We start from the raw sequence: 25,046 nt of genomic DNA, 5'->3' as shown, positions 1-25,046 counted from the left end.
CGCTAATATTATTTCAAACATAACTTATTATTTATCACATATAATATGAATATTTGAAATAAAATATATAAACCAGTTTAATAAATTGATAGCATAACCTTTCATTTATAAAATATATATTGTTTCATATATATTATTCAGAAACCAATTTAACATATATTCAACCACTTTTTTCATACAATTCTCTAGACCTTCAATTCTTTTATCAAAGTCCATACAATGCAAACATACTTAATTTTCTTCAACGTAACAACTAATGTTTTAGTGGCATATATTACATATACTCATCATAACTTTTTCTCATTCATGTTCAGGTAAACACAAACATGTTTCATACATAATCATTATTATTTCAAACATAACATATTATTTACTACCTAAGAGATGAATATTTAAATAAAATACATAAACAATTTAATATAAGAATATTTCATTCATAAAATATACACCGTATTATTTAATATATATTATAACTACGTGAAAAATATGAAAAATAATGCAAAACAAAAGAAAGAATAGGCAAGAGATATTGGAAAGTGAAAGAGGATGGGAGGGAAGAATTTTTTAAAAAGATCACAAAAATAAAATTAATTATAATATTACCATAACATAATTAATCACCTACCATATTTACGTAGGAGGACACCTACCATATTTTATAAATGCAAATCTTAATCATGGTCTACTTTCCTTTTTCTTTTTCTATTTTTTAATATATTATTAATAATAAATATAGATAAATGAATAATTTTGGTTCTATATTTTTATAAAATATTAGTCAATTTACGACATTTGTGAAAATCTTATAATATAATATGGTATACATTACTGTAATATTTGCTAGTATTTCCAAATGCAAACTTTAAAAGTGGCTACCTTATCTAATTCCTGAGATCAGAATGGTTGAATAGATGGATGGGTAAAAATTGGGCTTCTTTTATGTAAACTAACAAAAACATATTGGGCGTATTTTCGGCCCATTTTCAACATCGGTTGGGCCGGGCCGGTATTCTTAAATCAAACTTTTAACATCCAGCAATAGTAGGAGGACACCTGTACCACTACCCATCTCTGCGACACGTCTTGTTCAGATAGCCACGTTTCCATTAAGAAATCCCAATTTCACATATTGACCTTCCGTCTATAAATCAAAATCAGCGAACTCACAAATTCCTTAACTTTAATCTATCATACGTTTCCTCTCACAATCCCTGAATTCCTTCTCTCCCTATTTTCCCTCAATACTCCGCTGTGCTCCGGAGAAATGGGTGTGAGACTCGGCGTTCCGATCTGCATCGAGTGTGGAACCCATAGGAACCCGTGCAGGTGCAGGTTGGTTGGGCCGAGCCTGGGGTTCTTAGCCTTGGTTGTGACGGCGGTGGTGGAGTGGCCCGTCGGAGCTCTGGTTTACTTATTCCGCCACCACAAAGGCCGCCGTATCATGGGTCATCCGGTCACCGTTGTTTACCCTTCCGTGTCTAATGCGATTCCTATTTGAGAAACTTTTTGTTATTTTCTTTTCTTTTAGTATAAATGGGACAAGCTCAAGAAGCTTTGTGATCATAAATTCTGGTCCTGTCTTTTTCTTACATAAATAAATAAAGTTAAATTCAGTTAATTTTAGATAAAGTAAAAACGTTGGGAATTATACAATTAATTGTTGTTAGGATATGATGTTAAAATGGTACTTTCAAATGGAATCATAATGTTTAATGTTGGGGATTGATTCTTGTTCATATGTATAATAAATGTTATGTAAAAGAAATGATCAACACAAATTATTTAAGCAAAGAAAGCACGCCCCCAACAAAACATAGCAACATTATTGAGAAGATAACATCTTGATATTAAGTCTGCAGTTTCGATTACGGGAATTCCGATTAGGAAAATAAGTTAGGAATAAAGATGTCTTTGTTTGATACACCACTTTATAGCTTAGGTATAAGAATTAGTAATTTCGTACAATCATTTATTTGTATGAACTATACTCGTCTATAATAATGGGATGTATCCGTTATCTTTTTTTTTTTTTCTTTAGTCCATTTCTTTTTTCTTTCATTTTATATATTTTTATTAAGATTAATAAATTACATACAAATATTAAAGAAGAGTCATCATATGAATAGAAAAAAAATTAAAACTATACACACCATATAACAAATAATGTTTTATTCTATTAACGATAGAAATTGATAAACTTCTAGCATGTCTATCAATGTCACCCATAGAAATATATCGGTGTTCATCAAATGTTTGTTATTGATAGAATTTGAAATTGTGTTATACCTATTGATAAAATCCAAAATTTTGCTATAATTTGTAAATATTTTGTCAAATTTGTTATTTTTGACAACTTTTAAAAATAACTCACTAAAGAATTTGATAATTTTGTTATAGTTTGTAAGTAGTTTTAAAGAAAAATCTTTAAAATAGAAGAATTAACAAACTATTTAGGGTCGTAGCAAAATTTTAATCCAAGCCATCCATTTTTTTAGGATGTAAATACTTTTTTATTATTATATTTAAAAATGTCTCTAAATTAAATTTAATTAAAATTAAAATGATAATTTTTAATTTAAATACTACAATGTAATAAAAACTAATATATATACTTACTTTTTATGTTAATATAATATATCAGTTTATACACAAACATACTCACGCTTGTTTTTAAATAATCGGCAAAGAATCGATGAATAAAACTATCAATTAAATAATTAATTTATTTGTAATTCTGAATGATGATTATGATTAACTAAAATTTATTAATTGTTTTATTTATTTAATACGTCATAATTATATACCTTCATTAAATCTATACTAATAATTTAATTAATATTATTATTTGATTGTTAAATAATTTCTTTTTCAAAATTTTGAATTGGTTTATCGCTTATCAATTAATATTTCAAAATTTTATAGATTTTTCCTAACTAATTTTACAAATTAAATACAATAATTACCCACCTAGAAAAAGACAAAGAAAGTTGTCCACAGCACATGACCTTAACTAACAACTTATCTCTTTATAATCTTTCTTTCAAAATTAAAATATTACGATAAGATTTGGGTCGGAGAAAACCTCACTTATCTTCGTCTCTTCGTAATCTAACAAAGCATTTAAACATAAACTAAAAAGAAATTATTATAAAAAGACAAAATAATACACAAAGATAAAAACTAAAAGTAAAGCTGAAAAAGATATGTTTGTCATTGTCCTCAAGACTATTTTGATAATTTCTTCCTGAACATGATGATGTCACTCAACTTTGTCTGGATGACCAGAAGTGGTCTTACCCTGCGACAACTGTATATTCTATGATATAGAATACATCAAGAGACTTACTCTCGGCTTCCATGTGATTAACTGCCCAAGCATCCTAATTCCCTTGAATCAGCTGATCGTGGTAAGTTTTCCTAACTAGACTACGCTAGCCTATGGTTGGTCACTTAATTTCAGTTTCTTGCCATCTCTATCACCTCCTATTCAATCAGAGAGTATCTCGATTTATGATTACAAATTTCAAATTGGATATACAAAACATTATTTATTTAATACATCATAATTATATATATTCATCAAATTATTCTAACTAATAATTTAATTAATATTATTATTTGATTGTTAAATAATGTTTTTTTCGTAATTTTGAATTTGGTTTATCGTTTATCAATTAATATATCGAAAATTTATAGATTTTTTATAATTAATTTTACAATTGAAATACAAAAAAGAAATTAATTCTCATACATTCTTAATTAATATTTTCATGCACAACCAACCCAAATACACACATACTTAATTTCCAACCATTTTATTCTCAAAACTTATCATTTTGAAAAATATAATTAATTTCAAATAATTTTTGTTTTGATTTAGGAGAGGATTCAAAAATTTTATATAAGAAACAATACAGTAAAAAATTCAAATATTGAAATTTTTTAAAAAAAACCACAATCGATTGTGAGAGGAGAGAATGATAGTTTTGATAAAAATAAAATATTATTTAATATATATTATAATTTAACATTTTAAAAAATTAATATAAAAATATGAAGCATGTGCCTCTACCGACTCAGCTTATATAAATTGGCTGTGTTTTCCTTTCAATTCTCTCCCTCCAAACAATTGTTAACTTAAAGGTTGACGCGTGTGTGGTTCTATCAAAGAAAAAAAGAAAGCAACGTCCGTATTTGACTAAATTTTATTTGTGTGGATTGGACACATCCTATGTTTTTATTCCATTTTCATTTGAGTTCAATTATTAGTTTCTTTTCAATTCTTTTTTTCTTTTTTTATAATATAGTTAAAGGAGAATGACGAAACGCACTTTTTTTTCTTCTTCTTAAAAGGGACACCTCAGTCTCCTTCTACAGTATTCGGCTCCATAATTATTGTTTGCATCCCCAAAGGTGGCCTCTATCACACCCTCACACCTCTATTTTATTTCTTTTCTTTTCTTTCACTACTTCATATATTCTTTTCCCTATCCATGTTTACAATATTAAAATCAACTCAATTCTTCTCTAACTCTTATTTCAAATACGTGACACTTTAAATACTTCTCAAATATATGCTAGATATATTCGATTTGGTATATCTGTTTTTAAGAGTTTAACACGTATTTGACGTGCAATTTGACGTATATATTTTTATATTAATCTTTTGTTCATATAATATTTTTCAACTCAAAACTGAACAATCTATTTATGCTAACTTTTTGCTCAATAATAAAACATTTCATTTGGATCGTGCAAGGCTTATAATTTCATTCTTCGTCTTATCCTTATAATCTCAATTGTTTTTTTTTATTAATATTCTAAACCCTAAACCATATTGTTTGTGTATCTTGAAATCATACATAATAAATTATGCTTGGAAATACATTTTAGAGATCTTTTAAAAGGTAATATATAACACAAGCCCATGTTTGCGTAACTTGAAATCAAGCTTCATAAATAACTTTTAAAATAAAGTTTCATCCACTAGCTACTGCTTCTCCAACTTGAAATTTGATTTGAAAATCTTAAGCATTTAAATAAAACATTTTAATGCAAGTCACTCACAAACTTGAGGTTTTTCTTCTTGGCTTGAGAAAAATATACAAACTCCACTTGTCTTGGGAATAGGGTATTTATATTCTATTTGAGAAAAATATACTTATCGCATGCTCCGAGCTTAATAACCTCTCTTGCTCAATTTGCACGTCCATCTCATATTGTCATCCTGGCACTCGACTCACCTTTGGCCTTGTCCAGAAACTTCTCAACTTTGGAGCTTAATAACATAAAATCTAGAACTCAAATCAAGAAAATTCTTTCTACAAACTTGTTTATAAATGTCTTAACTAGCTTTACCTCAAAATGTCAGCAAAAAATTTCAAGTATTAAGTTCTGTAGCTCCAAAATACTCAACACTTTCTAGTTTTCCCTCAAGAATGACCTTTGCGTCTTTCCTCACTTCAACGCCTCCCTTCTTGACATTTTCTCTACTTGGCATCCCTTTCCTTGATACTAGACCCAATTTAGGAGATTTTTCAAGCTGAATTATCCAATTGGTACGAGTGGATTGCCAACACCATTCATCCAAGTTGTCTTTATATAAGGATCGTTGCATGTTAGCTCCTTAATTGACACCTCCTTCTCGTCTCTTACATCGCATACATTTCACTTTCCACCTCATATTGCTTACCTTACGCCTCCTACTTGGAAAAATGTAGGTGTTTTGCATGTTATCCACTTGCACTCCACCTCACCTCTTGGTTTATAATGCTTATATCATCCTTGGCTACCTACCCCCTTTGCCTTGGGAGATTCTTTAGTTAATTCTTGTTGCCTAACTCAAGTGTAGAATGCCTATGAATTCATTTTGCTCGCCTAACCTCTCAATCATCTCTCAACGCCTTTAACAAACCATGTCATCCAAAGACTAGCATTTGGCCACATGGCCCTTGGCCCTTGTCTCTTGGCCGCATGTCATCCTTCTTTTAGAGGTTAGCTTGACACTCTAAGAGCCTAGCTATCCTTGCCACTCATGTGCATGTCCCCCTAGCCTTGTCCTATAGAGGTTGTCTTGACACTTCTTGGCTATACCAAATTAACATTTTTGGCTACCAACTTGTGTCCTTAAAGGTTCTTATGACCTTCTTTGGATGCCTAGAAGTCTGTAACAAGACTAGCCAACACCCATTCAAATCTTAAACATTCCTAATTAGGCATACTTTAGCTACAATGACACTTAACCTTTGTCATTTTAACTTAATACCAAAATAATGACACATCTTCCATAACACTTAGCAACCATCAACCTTAGTAAAATCCTTTTCCAGTTTTTATTGCAACACCAATTTTAAACTATTTTATTTTAATAAACTTGATCTTTGTTCATCTCTTGAGTTCCTTAAAAGACTTAAGATTTCTTAGGTTCAAGGTTTGCATATAGCATGCTTTGAGTTAAAGCATTTGAATTATTCTTGAGTTATAATTAAATGATTTACAAAGCATGAATTTCAAGTTTAGAAAGAGTTTGAATGAGATTTACAAATTAGCATGCATGACCTGAGTTTTAAAGCATTCAAGTTGAATATGTTCCTTTGAACATAATATTTCTAAGCAAAATATTTGGATGCTGAGTTTATGAAAATATCTAAGTTAAAGATATGTAAGCAATCATGATGCAAGAGTGACGTCGAGTTAAAGAGCTTTAGTAGCTAAGTACAAGTTAAGCTAAGTTGAGATTTAAGCAAGTATACTTGAAAGAAAAGCATGATTAAATGTTCTTAGATTACTAAGATTTATATTAGATGTATGATTGAGATTTGAGATTGAGACTATTGATGATATGATGTGCACTGAGAAGATTATTTTGTTGTCAATGTTAAGCGTGCACTCCATGACAACGAAACTGTTGTTAGTGCAGGGCTTGCCCCACTACGACAAGGACGATGGAAGTAACTAGATGTTCCCTACTACATGATAGAGTTAAAGTTAGGAAGGAAGACGTTAGAGGTATTGGGCATGCATTACCACAACGTAGTAATGACATGCTAGTTGCTTATAAGCCATGAGTTGCTTTGCTGAAGATACTTGCCTAGAGAAAGTGTGATGTAAAGATTTTTTTTTTCAAGTGTTTGCATACTTGTTTTAGTAAGCATGTTTTGTTTTTAAAAGTTGTCACTCATGGGGCTTTATAGCTCATCCTTCAACATTTCATTTTCCTTAATGGTAGAGATTGTAGTTCGTACATCTGACAAAAATTCAACTACTCTGCTAGAAGTTGGGTTTAAGATTTTTTTAGTAGGACTCATTCTATTTTGTGCATGATAGTCTGCAATTAAGATTATTATTGAACTTAGTTGTTGTGTCTGTATTAGACTAGTAAGAACTACTTAAGTTGATTTTGTAAAGCTATAGTTTTGTGTTCTTGAGATTCTAATTTCATTTACGTCTATGTAAGACTTGTTTAAACAGGTTGTCCATTGGAAAGATGTTATGAAGTTTTATATTTTTAGGTTTTAGATGTTTTTCACAGTGTGTGTTTACAAAGAGATAGTTTTAAGTTTAGGTTAAGCAGGGTCGATAGATATTGTTAGAAGGAGAATGATGTCGGTCGACTTCATGCCGCCATCTTGGGCTTAGTGAGGAGAGACTCTAGAATGAGGTGTGACACTCCAAATATGTAAGATAGTCGAGGGTAATTAGATAAGCATATCTCAATTAACATGATGTTTGTATTATCAATTTCGAAGTCATATTCAATTCTCTCAATCTGTATCCAAAAGGAACTTAAAAGTCTTCCAAGTTACTTTAAAAATAAAAACATCTAAAGGAGAATCTTCTATATTATCTGTACGCACGAGATTTTTGGAGAAATTTGATTCGTGGTATTGAACTAGTGTTGATGTTGTATTTTTGTTGATTTGATGCGATGTGGTTCGATCTCTAGAATTTGATCATCTGATTCTCTCTCGACTGGATGCTTACGCTTGATTTGGAGGAAGCGGAGCAGGTGATGTTCTTGAAGTTTCTTAAACGTCTATGCTTGATTTAGGGAAGCGGAGCACGCGATGTTCTTTAAGTTAGCTGAATGTCTACGCTTGATTTGAGGAAGCGGAGCATGTGATGTTCTTGAAGTTTGAGTCTTGGAAGAAAGTTTGTATCTTCAAAGGAGCTTCAATCTTCGAGGGAAGTTAGAGTCTTAGAAGAAAGCTTGTATCTTCAAATGAGCTTCAATCTTTGAGGTTAGTCGACTTCAGGAGTTAAGGAGTCTTCTGTCTCTTGGGAGAATTATCTCTAGACCTTCTGGAGTAAAAAATTTCCAACTTTTTCAAATAAGAACTTCTCTATTTATAGAGTTCACTGGTGGGCTTTATAGGCTTGAGCTTGGTTGGTCCATGAACCAGACTCTTGGGCTCAATCACATGGATTTGGGTAATATTTAGTTTTTGGGCTCAATTAAACTTATTTTTAGGCTTAATTGAACTTAGTCCAAGTAAATAATATTTAATTGAACCAAAATGATTATCTTAATCCAATAGTTAAGATGAAAACATGTGCCATTATTAGAATTGGCCAATTTATGTTTTCAATTCTTTAATTTGGGGCACATGTCAATTTTAATTAGTCTCAAATTTAATTATTTGCACTTTTCATCATTATTTTAATAAGTGATGTAGCAATTTGTGATTAGTCTCAAAACTTCTTATTCACTACTATCTACACTTGTTATATTCCACATCAACATGGTTTAAAAAATATAGTATGACTGACAATGATAAAGGATCCATAACTATTTATGAACACAAACTTAGAAAAAGAAATATTCCTAGATAAATGGAATATTTATGAGAATAACAAAACTCTCTAAATTTAGTGGTATTTAATTTAGTTATAGAATATTTTGGTGTTTTTTAATGGTTTAAAACTCTATAAATTGTTGGACTTGTAAATTCAAGTGAGGGTATTTTTTTTTATATAATTTCACAGTTTTATTTTTTATTTTCTATCCGATTGTGCAATTTTTATAATTCAAAAACATTTTGCTATTTATATTTTTTTTGTTGGACGTTTTAATTCAACTGTGGGTATCTTTTATTCTTTTTTCATAATTTCACTTTTATTTTTTATTGTCTATCAGATTGTGGGATTTTTATAATTGAGAAGCATTTTGCGAAAATAAAATTTTAAGATAATAATGAGAATAACAAATTTTATCGTAATAAACTAAAAAATAACCAATCGAAAAAATATTAAGATTTTTCTTAAAACTTGTGATTCCAAAATTTAACTTTTTTTTATCCGTTAATATCCATTTAGGTAGATAATACATGTTTTTAACTATTCATGATTCATTATATTTTTTAATATTTTAAATTCAAATAGTACCATTATCTCTAAAATAGTGGTAGACATTAATTCAACACTTTCATATTATGTATATTTTAAATTATTTTAAAAAAATTATAAGATAATATACAATAGCACGTATGGAAATGGCTAACAAAATTTCAACCTTGTTATTTTATAATATCTTGACTTCAAATATTACATCATATTCCTAAAATAATGACAAACATAAATTCAACATTTTCGTAATATTTTAAATTATTTATATTTCAAAATATTTATAGAAAATTTTGAATTTAAATACCTTCAAAATACATATTGTTAATAACACTTTGAATTTAAAATTTTATCGTAATTGAAATTCACATAAGTAAGTTCAGTACGTCAAATACTATATAATTTACATACACATTACTTATCTGATCAATAAAGTACTCAAACCATAAATTTTCTAGAATTCAAATACACAGTTCTTAAAAGTTACAAGTCATCGATGATAACAAATAGGTCCAATTTGTTCATAACAAAAATATATACATCTCATTGATGACAACATAATTAACCTAATTTACGCGGCAGAGTTACAAATACACTATAATTGGATCCACAATTCTTAAATTTAATAGTCGTTCATTATAACAAACATATGCCAAACATACAGTACTATACCATTTTCATCTAATCTTCTTTTTTCTTCATTTCATCATATATAACTTTTTCGTCGATTGACCTTATCAACATGTTGATTTCTTCCTTAGTATCCTCTGTGCCCCCATTACAATTTTGTATACATGTTAGTTACTTAAGATGTATTCTAAACATTATGAACATGTTGTTTATATTGGGTTCTTTATTTCTTTTCCTTATATTGTGAGTCATCTCCCTCTTGTCCTTGAATGGTAGGTATTGTTTCTAATGTGCTTAATTTAGTTACGTTTATCCACCATCCGACCCTCCAAAAGTTTGATTCCTATTTTCAGCTGTGTTTCCCTTTCCTTCGTCGTCAAGATCGTCATCTTTTTCCTAAGCACTTTTAGATGGCTTGATTCCAAGTTCAGTTCGTCATCTTGATCCTTTTGTTCCTTCTCTTCTTCTTTGTCCTCTTCTACTCTGTCAAGGTGCTCCTCAAAGTCTCTTGTTCCCTGCATTCCAAATACAATTTATTTTAACATCCAGTTACATGTACACAAAATCATAAAAGAAAATATCAGTTTATATCACATGCTTATCATATATTTGTTAGTCTCTTGTGCACCGAAAAACTAGGTTGCACTTACTCTTGATTTCTTAAAAAAATTATGTACAATTTTTCCTATTCTTCAGACTTTCTATTCATCTTCAACTCCACAAATTTAAAAATTCAAGAATATCTTCCATTTGTGAATATATTTAATTTGTTCCATTTGTTTTGTTTTTTTATTTTTTTTATTTCTTAATTTAACAAGATCAAATTATTGGTTAAATTAGCCCTGTTTGGTTGTGTTGATTTTCTATAGAGTTATAATGTATTTATACATACTACATGACAATATTACTCTTTTCAGATTAGTTCCACAATATTTGACAGACTATATAACATATATTGCTGACACAATTATATTGAAATTTATGCTTTTAAATAATGTGATAAACTATTCGTTCTATATCATGATCACATATTCAAATATTAATATTTTTTTTTCTTCATATAATCATATACTTTTCAATCAAAAAACCGAACATTAAGATAGGTTTGTTACAAAACAAACAATAAGAATAAAGATTTCTCAAACATAGTATATGTCAAGTATGAATGATGACAAATTTGGGACACACATAAAAAGGTAAAAAAAATTGTCATAAGATATAGTATCATTCACCGGGGTATATAATAATCTATATATTTCAAACACAATGTATTTGAATAACTCAAAAAAAACAAGATATTGGAAAGAGCATGAAGACAGTGTATTTTGCAAACATTCAAATTTGGTAAATGTTAACTAAATCTGTTATTTTGTTGCTGAACAAGATTGCAACAACCTTCCTTATAATAATGAAATATATATACAAGATTTTCAGCATGTTTATATTTTAAACAATTTATTAAAATTACTTAATATATATTTTTAATAACAATTTGAATTTAAAGTTGAGACGTTTCCCCTAAAATAATGTCAAATAAGACATTTTCAATTTTTAAAATTTTTTTTAAATAATTTATTAAATAATACATAATATGTATTTTTAATTAGAATTTGAATTTAAATTTTAGAATTGTAATGATGCCTCAATCACATTTTTGCAACTATTTGAATATTTTTTTTTTTTAGGTTTTATTTGCGGAGGAACAAATTTTCCTGAAGAAGAAGATGAGGCACATGAATAAGACATAGCATTTAAACAAATAGGAACTTGTTCTTCAACCGATTGAAACCTTCTTCAACCGTTCACATAATGCTTTCTTCAACCGATTGGAGATTATGGAGCGAACGAATGGAATAAATGTGGAGTGAAAGAATGCTTTTCAGTGGAGGGATGATAGTGATGCTTTTAGGTGAACGAACGTAAATTTGTGTGGAGCGGAAAAATGTTTTTCGGTGGAGCAATGAACGTAAATTAAAAAATTGCTAGAATTTCAAAGTGGAGATTTGATGCCTTCAATGTTATTTTCAATGTTACGTGAAGTTGTTTCACACATTGAATGAAAATTTGATGATGATGAGTTTTTTTTTATTTTGGAGAAAATTAAAATTTTCATATGATTTAAGTAGCTGGAGGAGTTTTTTTTTTATTATAGTGTATTTGAAGTTTATTACATGACTATATTTATGATTAAGTTTTTTAGTTAGGCAGGAGTATTTAAAAATATTTTTGCCATTTATTCTACACTAACCTTCTATTTTGTGATTCTTTTTGTCCGTCCCAAAAATCTCCACAGGTAGACGGGAGAAAATTGGGCCTCGTTTGAAAAATCTAAAAAAGAAGAGGGCCTACTTTTGGCCCATTTTAAACACTGGTTAGGCCTGTCTTCTTAAACAAAGTAAAGTAACATCCAGCAGTAATACCAAGACACCTGTACCACTCAACAGACACGTGTCTTACAAACTCTTGGTAAGACCACCACGTGTCCCTTTAGAATCCCAAATTCCCATAAACCTTACCGCTATAAACTAGAATTTTGAGGACTCTCAAATTACCAAATTACGCGAATTCGTCCTCCTCCTACTCCTCCTATTGCTCGTTATACGCTCCGTTGTGCTCCGGCGAATGGGTGTGGGAATCGGTGTTCCGATCTGCATTGAATGTGGGACCCACAGCAATCCGTGCAGATGCAAGGTGGTGGGCCGACCCTGGGGTTTTTGGCTTTCGCTGTGGCGGCGGTGGTGGAGTGGCCGGTGGGACTCTGGTTTTTGCTTCCGCCATCACAAGGGGCGCCGTATCATGGCGCATCCGGCTACCGTCGTATACCCGTCGGTGTCTAATGCGGTTCCGATTTGAGATAATACGCAAGAATGCTGTTCCTTTACATGCTTTTTTTCCCCAAGTCCAATAATGTATATTAATAATGGATCTCAATTTAAGAGTAAAATTAATAGGCTAAATATACCTATGTCTCTTCTCATATATAATATACCCTATGTGTAGCCAACTAATAATAACAAGTTTGATCCTTTGAAGAGCTGTTTTTGCAAGTTTGATCCTTGCTAGACTCATAGTAGGAAAGTACTTGGGGGATGAGGAAGATTTTGAGCGAGGTTTATTACCAAAGTTTGAGGGAGATCAACAAATTTATAATGTTTTATTTACCCTAATCCTTCACTACTATACAAAACAAACGTTTTGATTATTATAGCAATAATCTCATATTGTTATGTGTATATGACTTCAATTGTTTTTCAATTAATTTTATAATGGACTAATTTAAATTCTAAAATTTTATTTTTATAATTATAGTATTTGCTCTAGTAATCTTTTTTTTCAAATTTCAAGTTTGTCCTTGAATAAGGACAATTTGCACTTTTTCTTTTGCCATTTATTCCTTTTCTTTAATATTATTACTTATTTTTCTTTTATAATATTACAATTATTTATAAAAATATTTATCAGTTTTCGTCCTTTAAAATTTCTTCTTTCTTTTCTATTTCTCATCTTCTTTTTCTCTTCTTGATATCTAAATAATTCTCTTCTTGATACAAGATCTAAATAATTCTCTTCTTGATACAAGATCATAATCTAAACGATTGTGTATCTAAATGATCGATTGTCTATTTCACACAGACATAGATAGACATAGATAGATCACTAAACGATTGTGTATCTAAATGATCGATTGTCTATTTCACACAGACATAGATAGACATAGATAGATCACTGCAAAATCATTTAGCCTAAATACAAAATCGTTTAAACTAGGATACAAGAGTAGATGATTGTTTAAGCTGAGTGGAAGAATAGAAGATCGCTTAAATTTATTATGAGATCATTTAGACTAGATACATGAGTACGTATAAGAATAGAAGATCGCTTAAATTTATTATGAGATCGTTTAGACTAGATACATGAGTACAATATCGTTTAAATTTGTTAAGAAATTATTTAGAGGGTAATAATCGTTTAAACTTGTTAAGAAAATTGTTTAGAGAGTAATAAATTATTTTTCACGCATGTGTGACTGAATAAACCCAGAGTATTTTTGTTATTTTACGTTGTAGATTTGTGAGCTTTTTCTTTTTTTAAAATTGTTCCAGTTCTATTTTTAAAAAATCCTTAAAAGTATAATATCTATTTTTATTTTTATGTGAAAGATATTCTCTTATTTAACCGTGGTTACTCAATCTCATGAAAACATGCATCCACCTCAAGATTTAAAACTAATATGAAAACATGCATCCACCTCAAGATTTAAAACTAATATGAAAGATATTCTCTTATCAATGATATTTAAAAGAAAAATAAAAATAAGGTGAGAAATTTAAATTATGTATTCTTTAGTTCACGACACATGATATTCTAGTTGAGCTAAATTCTTGTTGACGTTTTTTCTATTAAATAAATAGTCAATATATTTTGTTTTTTTTTCCAACTCATATACGTGAAAGATTGGACCGCTGTAGGACAGATCTTAAGATTAAAGTTAGTTTATCTGTATGAATCAAATTTGGAAGAGCAATAGCATTCGAAAAAAGGTCCCTTAATTTATAAGACAATATAAAGTTGAATAAATAAATAAAAAATAGAATGAAAAAGTAAAGGCAGTAGAAAAGAATTGGATCCCTATGGTTTAAAAGTATGGGACTTTCAATAATTCGGTTTAGATAGAAAAAGAAGAGGATCAAAGCTCACAGCTTTTCTTTCATCTCTTTTACATTCAAAAGGGTATATGATTCCTTTCTTCCTCCATCCCTTCCTCTATTTTTCTCTCAGAATTATATTTTAGTTTTCTGAGTTATAATAAGTTTAAAATGGTAACTTGAGAAAACTGAAATCATTTTTATTGTGAACGTTGATGAGTTACCATTGTTATCTAATTATTATCGTTGGTTATATATAATCTGGATCAATAATGCTTGTTATTTTTTATTTCATCAAATTAGACCTTAAAATTACTAATAATCATTTTATAAATTTTTAGTTTAAACTTTGATGAGCTCCCAATTTTGTCTTCCCACAATTTTCAATAAGCAATTTATGGAGAATAAACTTTTAGATACTAAATTATGATTTATATTAATATTAATAAATTAATTAAAACATATTAGAAGGAGAGATTTTAAAGATACGAAAGTATGAAGTATGAGATGGACTTAAAACATTGAAGTTATTACTTATACTAAAAATAAGTTTCTTCGTCTTCAATTGTCCAATCGTATAAGAATATTTCAAAAGTGAGAAAACAATAAAATTGTCAACACTTGTGCTTCGAGTAGTTACCTCGGTTAAGAACGGAAGATACAACAAAAGGAAAAATAAACCAATATAGCAGCAAAAACTATATTAAGGTGACTAGAGTAATTTTCAATCTTGATTCTACCGGAGATCTTTCTTCATATTGTGTTGACTCACTCGAAGGATTCACAAAATATTGAGCTATTTCTCGTTTCTCTTTTTTTTTTGAAAAATCGTTCTTTTTCTTAATTCTTTGCACACCTACAAACATACGCCAATCAAGGAAATAAATAATAATCCTAATATACGGCCAATTCCAAAGAAATGGAAGATTTCAATCTAACAAAAATATATTATCTTAATTTAGATATTTTTCACTAATAGAATAAATATTTAGTAATAGAAAACCAGAAAACCTATAAGAAAGAATCGTGGAAACAATTTTCTTCTCCTTTTGATTCAATAATATTATTGACTTTTGAGATGATAATTGATGTTTTATCTTACAAGTTAATATTAGAAAAAAAAAGAAAATATAAAAAAATTATATTTTAACCATGTTATTAATTAATTATATATAAAGTATAATTATTCCAAGATGGAATATATATATTGTGGAATTGATATAGAACACTTGAATTATAGGAAGAAGACCAAAAGGATTCATTAGCTGGAAAGAGATATAGATAGTGATCAGCCCTTCCTAATGACTTTAAATCTCATAACACTTTAATAAATTAAATGATTTACAAACAAATTTTACTTCAAACTTTAATTTTAAGTATTTAGAGCAGAAGAGTTCTTTCCAAAACCAAAATAAGAGAGCATAATCACTTTTATGGCTAATGAGTATTAATTAATTGTATGAAAAGTTTATTTCTATTTAATTGTTATCTAGTTTTTATTTCATATTAATTGATCTATGATTACTAATGATATAGATTGTTTTTTATTTGATTACTATCAAATATACTAATTGTCCCATTGTTTCTTATATATATTTTGCAATCTGATTACATTTATATTTCACATAGTTAGTAATTTCTAATAATAGATTTTAATATGAAGATATGATTGCCTTATTTATTGTCATCATTGATCTACATCTATATGAAATTCTATTATATCATATACTTTTACATAGTTTATCCTTCCAAATTTGAATTGGATTATTATTTGATTGTTATGAAATTGTTATTTAATTATCACTAATTTTGGTTTGATATTGATTATCATATGACTGTCAGTAATATTGATTGTTATCAGATTATCATATAAATTTTATTTGAAAAGATGTTTTCGAATATGACAAGATGAGCTAACTTATATGGTAAAATCTTACTTTCTATCTATAGATAACAATAGATTCATACAAACATGTTACTTTAGTGATAGACAATGAAATAGATGTCTACCTTGATCTATCGCAATCTATTACTAATAGAAAGTAACCTTTTACTATCTTTATAAATCTTTTTAGATTCATGTCCTTTAAAACAATCTTATTAGATTTGAATGAGTTATGATCTGTTTAGAATTACTTAAGAAAAAATTATTTTCGAAAAAATACATTTTCATTTTGAACATATTTTCTAAAAAACCCTTCAAAGGAAAACAATTTTATTAGATTTGAATGTACTTGACAACTCTTTTTTTTTTTATCAAATGTTCTTAGATAAAAATTTGTTTGATTTGCAGTAGAGTAAAAGATTATATATATACATGGATGCACATATATGCACATATATACTCATATATACATATACACATATATATGTATATATACACATATGCATATATCTACATATATACATATATACACACACATATATATATAATTTGTCAGTGGAGATTTTGATAGAAGTTCGACAATGATCATCGAGAAGGGTGGTTTGAGGGGGTCAAGGACCGTCACTGTAAAATGATAATTAATCAGAAGTTGGCAACGGTGGTCATTAGAAGTCAAATGAGGGCAATCACAAAACAAAAGTTGTTGGCAGTTGGCCGATAACAATCATAGAAAAATGATTGACAAAAGTTGACCAGTAACAGTTACCATAAAACAATTGACAAAAAAAAAAAAAAAAAAAACAATAACAGTCACATAAAAATTATCAAACAAAAGTTGATAGACAACAGCCACAAAAAAACAATGAAAGAAAGTTAGGCGATGACAGATGACAACGATGGTTGTCGAATGTTGGTTCATGATCATAGTTGAAGGTGTTGGTTGAATTGTTTCATATAAATTATAGAGATTAACCATTAAACATACAATTTACTTTTCTAAAAGTTGGTTTTAGGTGTTTATACTAAGTCATATTGTTTTATTTCGTATGATTGTCAAACACATGATATTTTTTTTCTAAACAACTTATTTTTTAATTTAATCACTTAAAAATGCAATTCAAACAAACTTTTAATTTTTTAAAACGACTTCCTTTAGGAAAAAACACTTCATGTCACACCCCAAACCATACTGCGACGAAAACGCCAAAGTAGTAGGAATAAAATGCGAGTTTGTTGCAACCTTGAAATTTTCTTATCTCAAAATCTTATTCTCAACTCCTTTTAAACTATTAACAAAACTTAAAATGTAACAGAGATCAATGTAATGCCAAGCAAAATAAATACAAACCAAAACGTATATTTAATTAATAATATGCGTTTCATACATTATTACAATACTTTAACCAAATAATCAAGGCTTAACCACTTTCAAAACGCCTTGAATTACCTTACCGCAAAATTTTCAACCTTCTTCTCTACTTGGCCTAAACGCCTTATCTTGGAAAATAGATTTTTAAAACCTAAGTCTAAAAGACTTGGTGAGGTTTTATGAAAACCTTTCGCAATACTTTTTCATAATCATTTCGCAAAAATAATATCAAATCATTTAAACATACCAAAAATTATTTTATTTCGCGTAAACATTTTTTTATGCTTAACAACTCAATTCATTTTGCCAAGGATCCTGAATCGTTCTCTCTACGCTTGGTCTCATTACCTCGTGTTTAGACTATTGTATCAACAGTATCCGAGAACATACATATTCGTCCTTGTTGCTCATACCGCTAAACTTTATACGCTCATTTCAATGCATAAGCCAACTTATTTTCACCATATATCTCGTACACCTCATGGTGGCTTTGACTCTTTATGTGCACATAAAAACTAGCATCATCTCAAAGAAACATAGTACTGAAATCATAGTCATCAAATCAAGCATTAACATTATAAATCATGCTTGAAAATATAACTTTTCATAGAAATCGTTTGAAACATTCTCATTTGAATTCTTCTTTCAAATCAGTAAAAAGAAATCATAATAAAGTTTTTTAACATAAATTCATTTGAGGGAAACACTCACCAAACTAACTAAAGAAGTCCTTCTCGTAAGCATCATTTTAACAAAACTCTCATCATCTTATTTATAGAGTCCTTAAACTAACTTAGTCATGCAAAAACTCTTCTCAGTTCGTCAGCTCCTGCTTAAAACTTCACACGTGTAAATTTAATATTCAACCTAGTCATGCTTAAATCCTTAATCTTACACGTTAACCGCTGTCAAGTTAGATTTGACATTTTTCTTCACCAGGCCTTACTTTCGCCTAACCTAAACCCCAAATAACTTTAACCACTTAACATTTCTCGCGAATAACTTTATCTCATGGTTATATTTTTACTATAAGAAGCCTTCCACGTGAACTAATCAACTTTTACTTGCATAGAACTCTAATCGCGAACTTAAACTCCAAGGCTTCTTCGCAAACTTCTTCTCCACGAAACACTTGATTTTTCTCGCGAAACCACCAAATACTTCTAGTCTAACACTCAAAACTTGCACTTTTTAACTTTATGTGAACTTTTCTCTTCTTATCACTCTTCTTTTGCGAACCACCTACTTAATTGCAAAAACGTATACTTAACCGTAAAAGATTTTATCGTTTAATCATTTTCGCAAATTTATTCAAACGACAAACTTCTTAATACTTAACCGAATTTTACTTCCGTACCCAAATTAGAAATTGGTCTCACACTTTAATTTGAAACCACCATGTTAGATGTTAGTTTTTAGAGCATTTAAGCTTGATAATATAATATATATTTTGAAGCACATTTTGAACGTATTAAATAAAAATTCATATTTTTCTAAATTTAATACTAAATACATATATTATAAGAAGAGATAGGTTATAAATAGAATATTATTGGAAGTGTATATAAAATATAGCAAAATTAATATGTTAAATTTTTTTCTATATTTTATAAATAGTTTCAATATTTTACTATTTATAACAATTTTTCTTATTAGAAATGAAAAAACATGAAAAAAAACATAAATAAATGAATTAAAACATGAAATAAAAAATATAAATAAATGAATTAAAACATGAAATTAGAAAACATAAATAAATGAATTAAAACATGAAATTAAAAAACATAAATAAATGAATTAAAACATGAAATACAATTAGTTTTTTATTGAATAGATTGTTTCTTAAAAGGTTAATTTGTATATATGGAACAAAACTGAAAATATTTGACTGCTTGTATAACTAAATAAAAAAGTTTACTGATTCGTCTAATTTGAGTTAATTTTTTCATAAATCATACAATTGTCTTCTTCAATTTTTTCATCTCCTCTTTCATAATTTATTCTTTTTTTGTCATCTTTCCATATTTTTCACAAAAAATATATTTTTTTCTTATTTCTTATTCTTCTTTTTTCACTGCACGACCGTGTATCAATATTTAAACAATCTGTTGTAAATATTTCAGATAGATAGAGATAATTGTCTATACAAGATCGTTTATATTGGTATATAAGATCTTTTTTTTTTGTGCTGTGTGGTCGATTAACAGCATAATATTTTTGTTATTTCACATTACAAACTTTTTCATTTTTGAAAATGTTTTATACGATTGTGATATTTTCTATTTTTGGAAAAAATCCCCTTAAATTCTATTTTAGATACGGTAATCAAAACATAATGGCTTTCATTTCAATTGTGTTATATTATTGGCGGAAACTTAATTAATTAAAAATTTTAAGACATTGAAGAGAGAGAGTCCAAACAAAGAAAAAAGATGAATAAATTGATACCAAACACAAAGGGAATATATTCAACACAATATGGAGAATTTTGATGCTAATGATTTTGTTCCACTTTTGGTTGAAATATACATTTTCATAGCTATTGATCAAAGAGTTAAATGCATATCAATTTTTTTTTATATAGAGGAATCTCTTTCTTTCTTTCTTTTTTCTTTTTTTACTGTTTTCATTCTTGTAATAAATCAACTGGAAATTAAAATATTAAACTACTAGTAATTTAAATGACATGTTTAATCTCGGTAGTTTAGACGTAATTATAAGTCAAAGATTTTCGTTTTTGAAAATTAAGCCTACAAATCTCACTTTTAGTTCTATTCATTCTCAAGATTTTGGTTACATTTTAGGATATTTTCAAACCAAGCCATAAATTGAAAATATATTAGTTTTTAAAAACTTTTTTTGTTTTTGGAATTATTTAGTTAATAACTCAACCATTTTAATCTTAGTTAATAAAAGTACAAAATAAATTAGTGTAATAAACAAGAGACAATATAATAGATTTATTTTTTAAAAACAACAAAATAAAAAAAGTGAAATGGTTCCGAAAGAATGTTTAAATGATTTTAAAAACTAATTGATATATATCTATATATATATATAAAATATATATTTTTAAAATTTATCCTTAATCATAAAAACAAATGATTTGAAGAAAAGATGTGCAGAACATAAAATTTAATTATATATATGAAAATGTAAATAATAAAATAAAATATATACCAATTTAAATTATATTTATTTGTATGTAATTAGTTAAATATTTATTGTTAAAATGAAGTAATTAGTTGAACATAATAAACAAACACACCGTCTCTCTTCTTATCTTTGAAATGATTGTATATGAAAAATGGATGAGATGATTTGAAGGGGAAAGTTGAAGAAGAAAAAGGAAATTAGGTGGGGATGAGGTCCCCAACATTTACAACACCCACATGCAATTCACTATCTAAACACACAAATACCAAAACCCTTTTCCAAAGAGTCTCTCTTAAGTCATACCCTTTGAACATTTCATCTTATATTCTTTCCAATTAAACTTTGTATTTTAGTACTTTAATTGAAGGTTTTTCTTTTTCTTCAATTTTAAATTCAATCATGCCTCTATTAATTATCCATCTTATGATTGTTGACACCACTATTTAAGCCTACCTACAACTACAATTAATCTAACGTTTAAGCCTTTTCTCTATACAAACAATAGCCAAAATGATAAGTAAATTCTAATATACATATAATACTAAGCTTCAAATTTAATTAATAAAAGTTTCCTTTTCTTACAAAAACAGAATTACTCCACCTCACACCTCTACTCATCACCTCATATATTTGTGATGTAATATTCTCATAAAGACGAAAAGTATAATGTAAAGTTTTACAATATATATATTTATAACGAAATTAATAAAAAAGAAAGAAGAAGAAGAGATGCAAATGGACCAAAATACCCTTCTGTTCAAAGTATTCCCATGCACCTAACTCAACCAAAATAACAAAACCTACACTCACCTTCGCATTAACTCTCTCTCTCTCTCTCTCTCCACAAACTCAATCCTCATCGATTTTAGAGCTTTTTCTTTACATGAAAATGGCGCCTTACGCCGCCATTTTACTCTCCTTTTCTTTCCTCTCCCACCTCCTTCTTCTCGCCAACTCCCAAACCTCCTCCCCGATATTGGTAGATCCTCAAAATCCGGACGCTGAGATCAAATGTGGATCATGCCCTTGTTCCAATCCATGTATTCAACAACTATCGCCACCACCGCCCCCTCCTCCTCCTCCTCCTCCTCCTTCTCCTTGTACTCCAACGGTGTCCTCTCGACCACCACCTCCTAGGTTTATTTATACTACGTCATCACCTGCACCACCACCTCCAAGGTTTACTTATACGACGGGTGTTCCCGGTAATTTGTACGAGATTGATGCGAATAATAGTTGGTATTACTTCTCTGGCACGAGGAGGACGCGCCGGCATGGCGGCAGTTGCGGTGGCGATTGGCTGTGGAGCTTTGCATCTAATGGGGTTTAGTAAGTGGTGAAGGATGAATAGCCATATAAAGCAAGTTAATGTGTTGAATTTGGTCTAATTACTAAAAGAAATATATTTACTCTTAGTTCATCATAAAGTATAAGTATATATATATATATTATATGATCTTAATTATTAGATGTCTATTTATTTACCTTTTATTTCAACAAAATTTATTTATATTTTCTTTCAATATAATTTTGGGGTTATATATATTTTTGGTGTTGATAGGAATATTGAAGGTTACAAATTATTTATTTGTGGTTGATATGTATTGTGACGTTGATGGATGCTTATAGAGACATTAATATATATGAAGATTTGTAAAGATGGAACAAAATTTAAAGAGACTTACAGAAGAATAATGTTGGAATTAGATTGTAGGCTTTATTAAAGTTACTTTTATTTTAGTATAGAATTTTAATAATAATTACATAGTTTCTCTTAACTAATTAATTACTCTTTTCTGTTTTTTGAAATATAATTTTATTTACCTGCACTTACAATTGTACCTAACTCTTGCTCATATTTAAACGTGTTTGGACAAAGATCAAGTGTGCACATAATTTAACTCATACCTTCCTTTTTCTACACATAGTGTTGAGTTGCACAAACCTTACTTAAACTTCTTTTTTCTAAAAAGAAAAAAAAAAAAGAAAAATTCAAGTTTTGTTTGTAATCATTTGGTTTTTTAGAAAATTCTCTATTTTCTGTCCATTTCTTACTGATGATTTTCTTTTTTATCTTAAGTAAAAAAAAAAGTTAAATTTAAAAAACAAATACAAATATATATTCATAACTAAGATTAATTTTTGAAAACAATAGCATAGGTAGACCAAGTGATAAATTTAGAATGAATGTTGGTAGACTTGATTTTTAAAAACTAAAAACCAAGTTGCTAAATCGGTAACTTTCTTTTAAAAAGGTTAAAAGGGGAAATAGATAAACAAAACTATATAACAAGAAGCTAAATAATAATTCATTTATTTTTTTAACCGAAGAAAAAAGTTAGAAAATAGGTCTCTATGTGATTTTCTTATATGTATTTTTTAAAAAACATTTGATAGGTTTGGCAAAAGAATGGTGAATAAATGGGCACTAACAAATAAGAGAAAAGTAGAGTATGGAAAAAGTGTCAAAATTAAGATGTGTGAAGAAGAAGATTACTAATATACATATATACATTCATGCATACACCTATTTACTTTCCATTTCATGCAAATCACTATTAAGTATAATGATTGAATTATTTGTCCAATTTTAAAAACAAAAATTGCCAAAACTTTAAAACTTACTTTCTTTTGGTTTAATTAATTTTAAAATTAACAATAATGAAATATAAACTAAAATTTCTCAACCAATATTACAATATTTTTAAAAATAATTTTATTATTATAATGAGATACAAACATTGAAATCGTTTAACACTTAATTTTCTTTCCCATGGTGTTAAAGCATTTCGAAATTTAACACTTTTGAAGTACTCTACTGTAAGAAGAGAATAGAATAAACTTTCTCATAGTTAGACTCATTTAACCTTAAGGTTATAACAATTATTTATTATTTACCAATTGAGCTAATTTTGTTAGTATTACATTGGGAGTTTATTTTAAATACTACAAATTGTAATATCTTGTTCTGTTTCAAATATCTATGGACTAAAATTTAGAGCAAAAATGTGCTCATATCAACAAGAAATTACTGTATATGTAGATGAACATTCATTCAATTTGTGGGGGAGGGACTGGTAGTGATATTATATGGCATTGGTAACACATTATTTATTTGGTGTAAATGATAAAAAAAAATTTAATGTATAAAAACTATATGAAACAGCAAACCCACATCATCAATTAATAAGTTGGCACAACTTGGCAATGACAATTCCATCATTTCATTACTTCCAATTGGCCTTTTCATGTCAGACACTGTCACAATCTAATTTTAAATAACACAATTAGACCCTTTCTTTCATGCACTTACGATTTTGTTTTTGCTTCTTTTCACGAAAATTTGTCACCACATAAAATAACATTGGGAAAAAGAATCCTAGTTGATGCCTAATTAAGTTTTGAGCAGAGTATTCATTCTTTCAATCAATGGGTTTGAAAAAGTTACCATTTAATTAATATATATATATATAGATTTACACTTTTATATTTGATTTTTTAATGCTCATACTTATTAATTAACTTTTTAAAATAAATAGTTTCTGTTCAAAAGTGAGAATTAGTAGAACATAAGATATGATGATGTTTAAAACCAATGAACTTATGATGACGTTTAAAACCAATGAACCGAAAGAAACATAACTCAAACTCAAACATAAAAATGTAACGTTTTAAAAATTAAACATGGGAATTAACTTCAAAATTCAAGAGTAAAAATATAACTTTTGAAACATAGAAAGCTAGATGGAAACTAAACCAAAAAGCTATGGAGAAAAAATTGGAATGACTCCTAAAAACTGAACCCAACTTGAGTTAGCAATAAATGACATAACCTTCCATTTTCTAGATGAGAGATTTGATTTCCATAGTACTGGATAATTGTTGAACTCGAAAGAAAAAGAGAAACCGTTTAATTATTAGTTTTTTAAAAAATGAGGTTCATAAATGTAGCATTTTTTTCTTTAATTTGAAATCTATTTTTAAAGAAACATTTCATATAAACAGTTAATTCTCCATT

The 25,046-nt window shown here is 28.4% G+C and overlaps 1 protein-coding gene and 1 non-coding gene across 2 annotated transcripts; both read left to right on the top strand.

Annotated features, from left to right (window-relative positions):
- Positions 1–1,166: 1,166 nt before the first annotated feature.
- On the top strand, positions 1,167–1,765 carry LOC116402768. The gene has a single exon (XM_031882922.1). The coding sequence runs from the start codon at positions 1,265–1,267 to the stop codon at positions 1,496–1,498; it is 234 nt and encodes a 77-aa protein (XP_031738782.1). The 5' UTR covers positions 1,167–1,264; the 3' UTR covers positions 1,499–1,765.
- A 10,782-nt stretch (positions 1,766–12,547) lies between these two features.
- Positions 12,548–12,935, top strand: LOC101215398. Its single transcript, XR_004214052.1, has one exon. It is a non-coding gene; the product is annotated as an uncharacterized LOC101215398 (transcript).
- The last annotated feature ends 12,111 nt before the right edge of the window (positions 12,936–25,046 follow it).

Source organism: Cucumis sativus, chromosome 1 (assembly GCF_000004075.3).
Source record: "Cucumis sativus cultivar 9930 chromosome 1, Cucumber_9930_V3, whole genome shotgun sequence".
NCBI classification, from domain to species: domain Eukaryota; kingdom Viridiplantae; phylum Streptophyta; class Magnoliopsida; order Cucurbitales; family Cucurbitaceae; genus Cucumis; species Cucumis sativus.
This window is presented reverse-complemented; position numbering and strand designations above follow the sequence as displayed.

Excerpts from the sequence above, each read along its gene's own strand:
- LOC116402768 (XM_031882922.1), top strand. The coding sequence starts at position 1,265 with ATGGGTGTGAGACTCGGCGTTCCGATCTGCATCGAGTGTGGAACCCAT.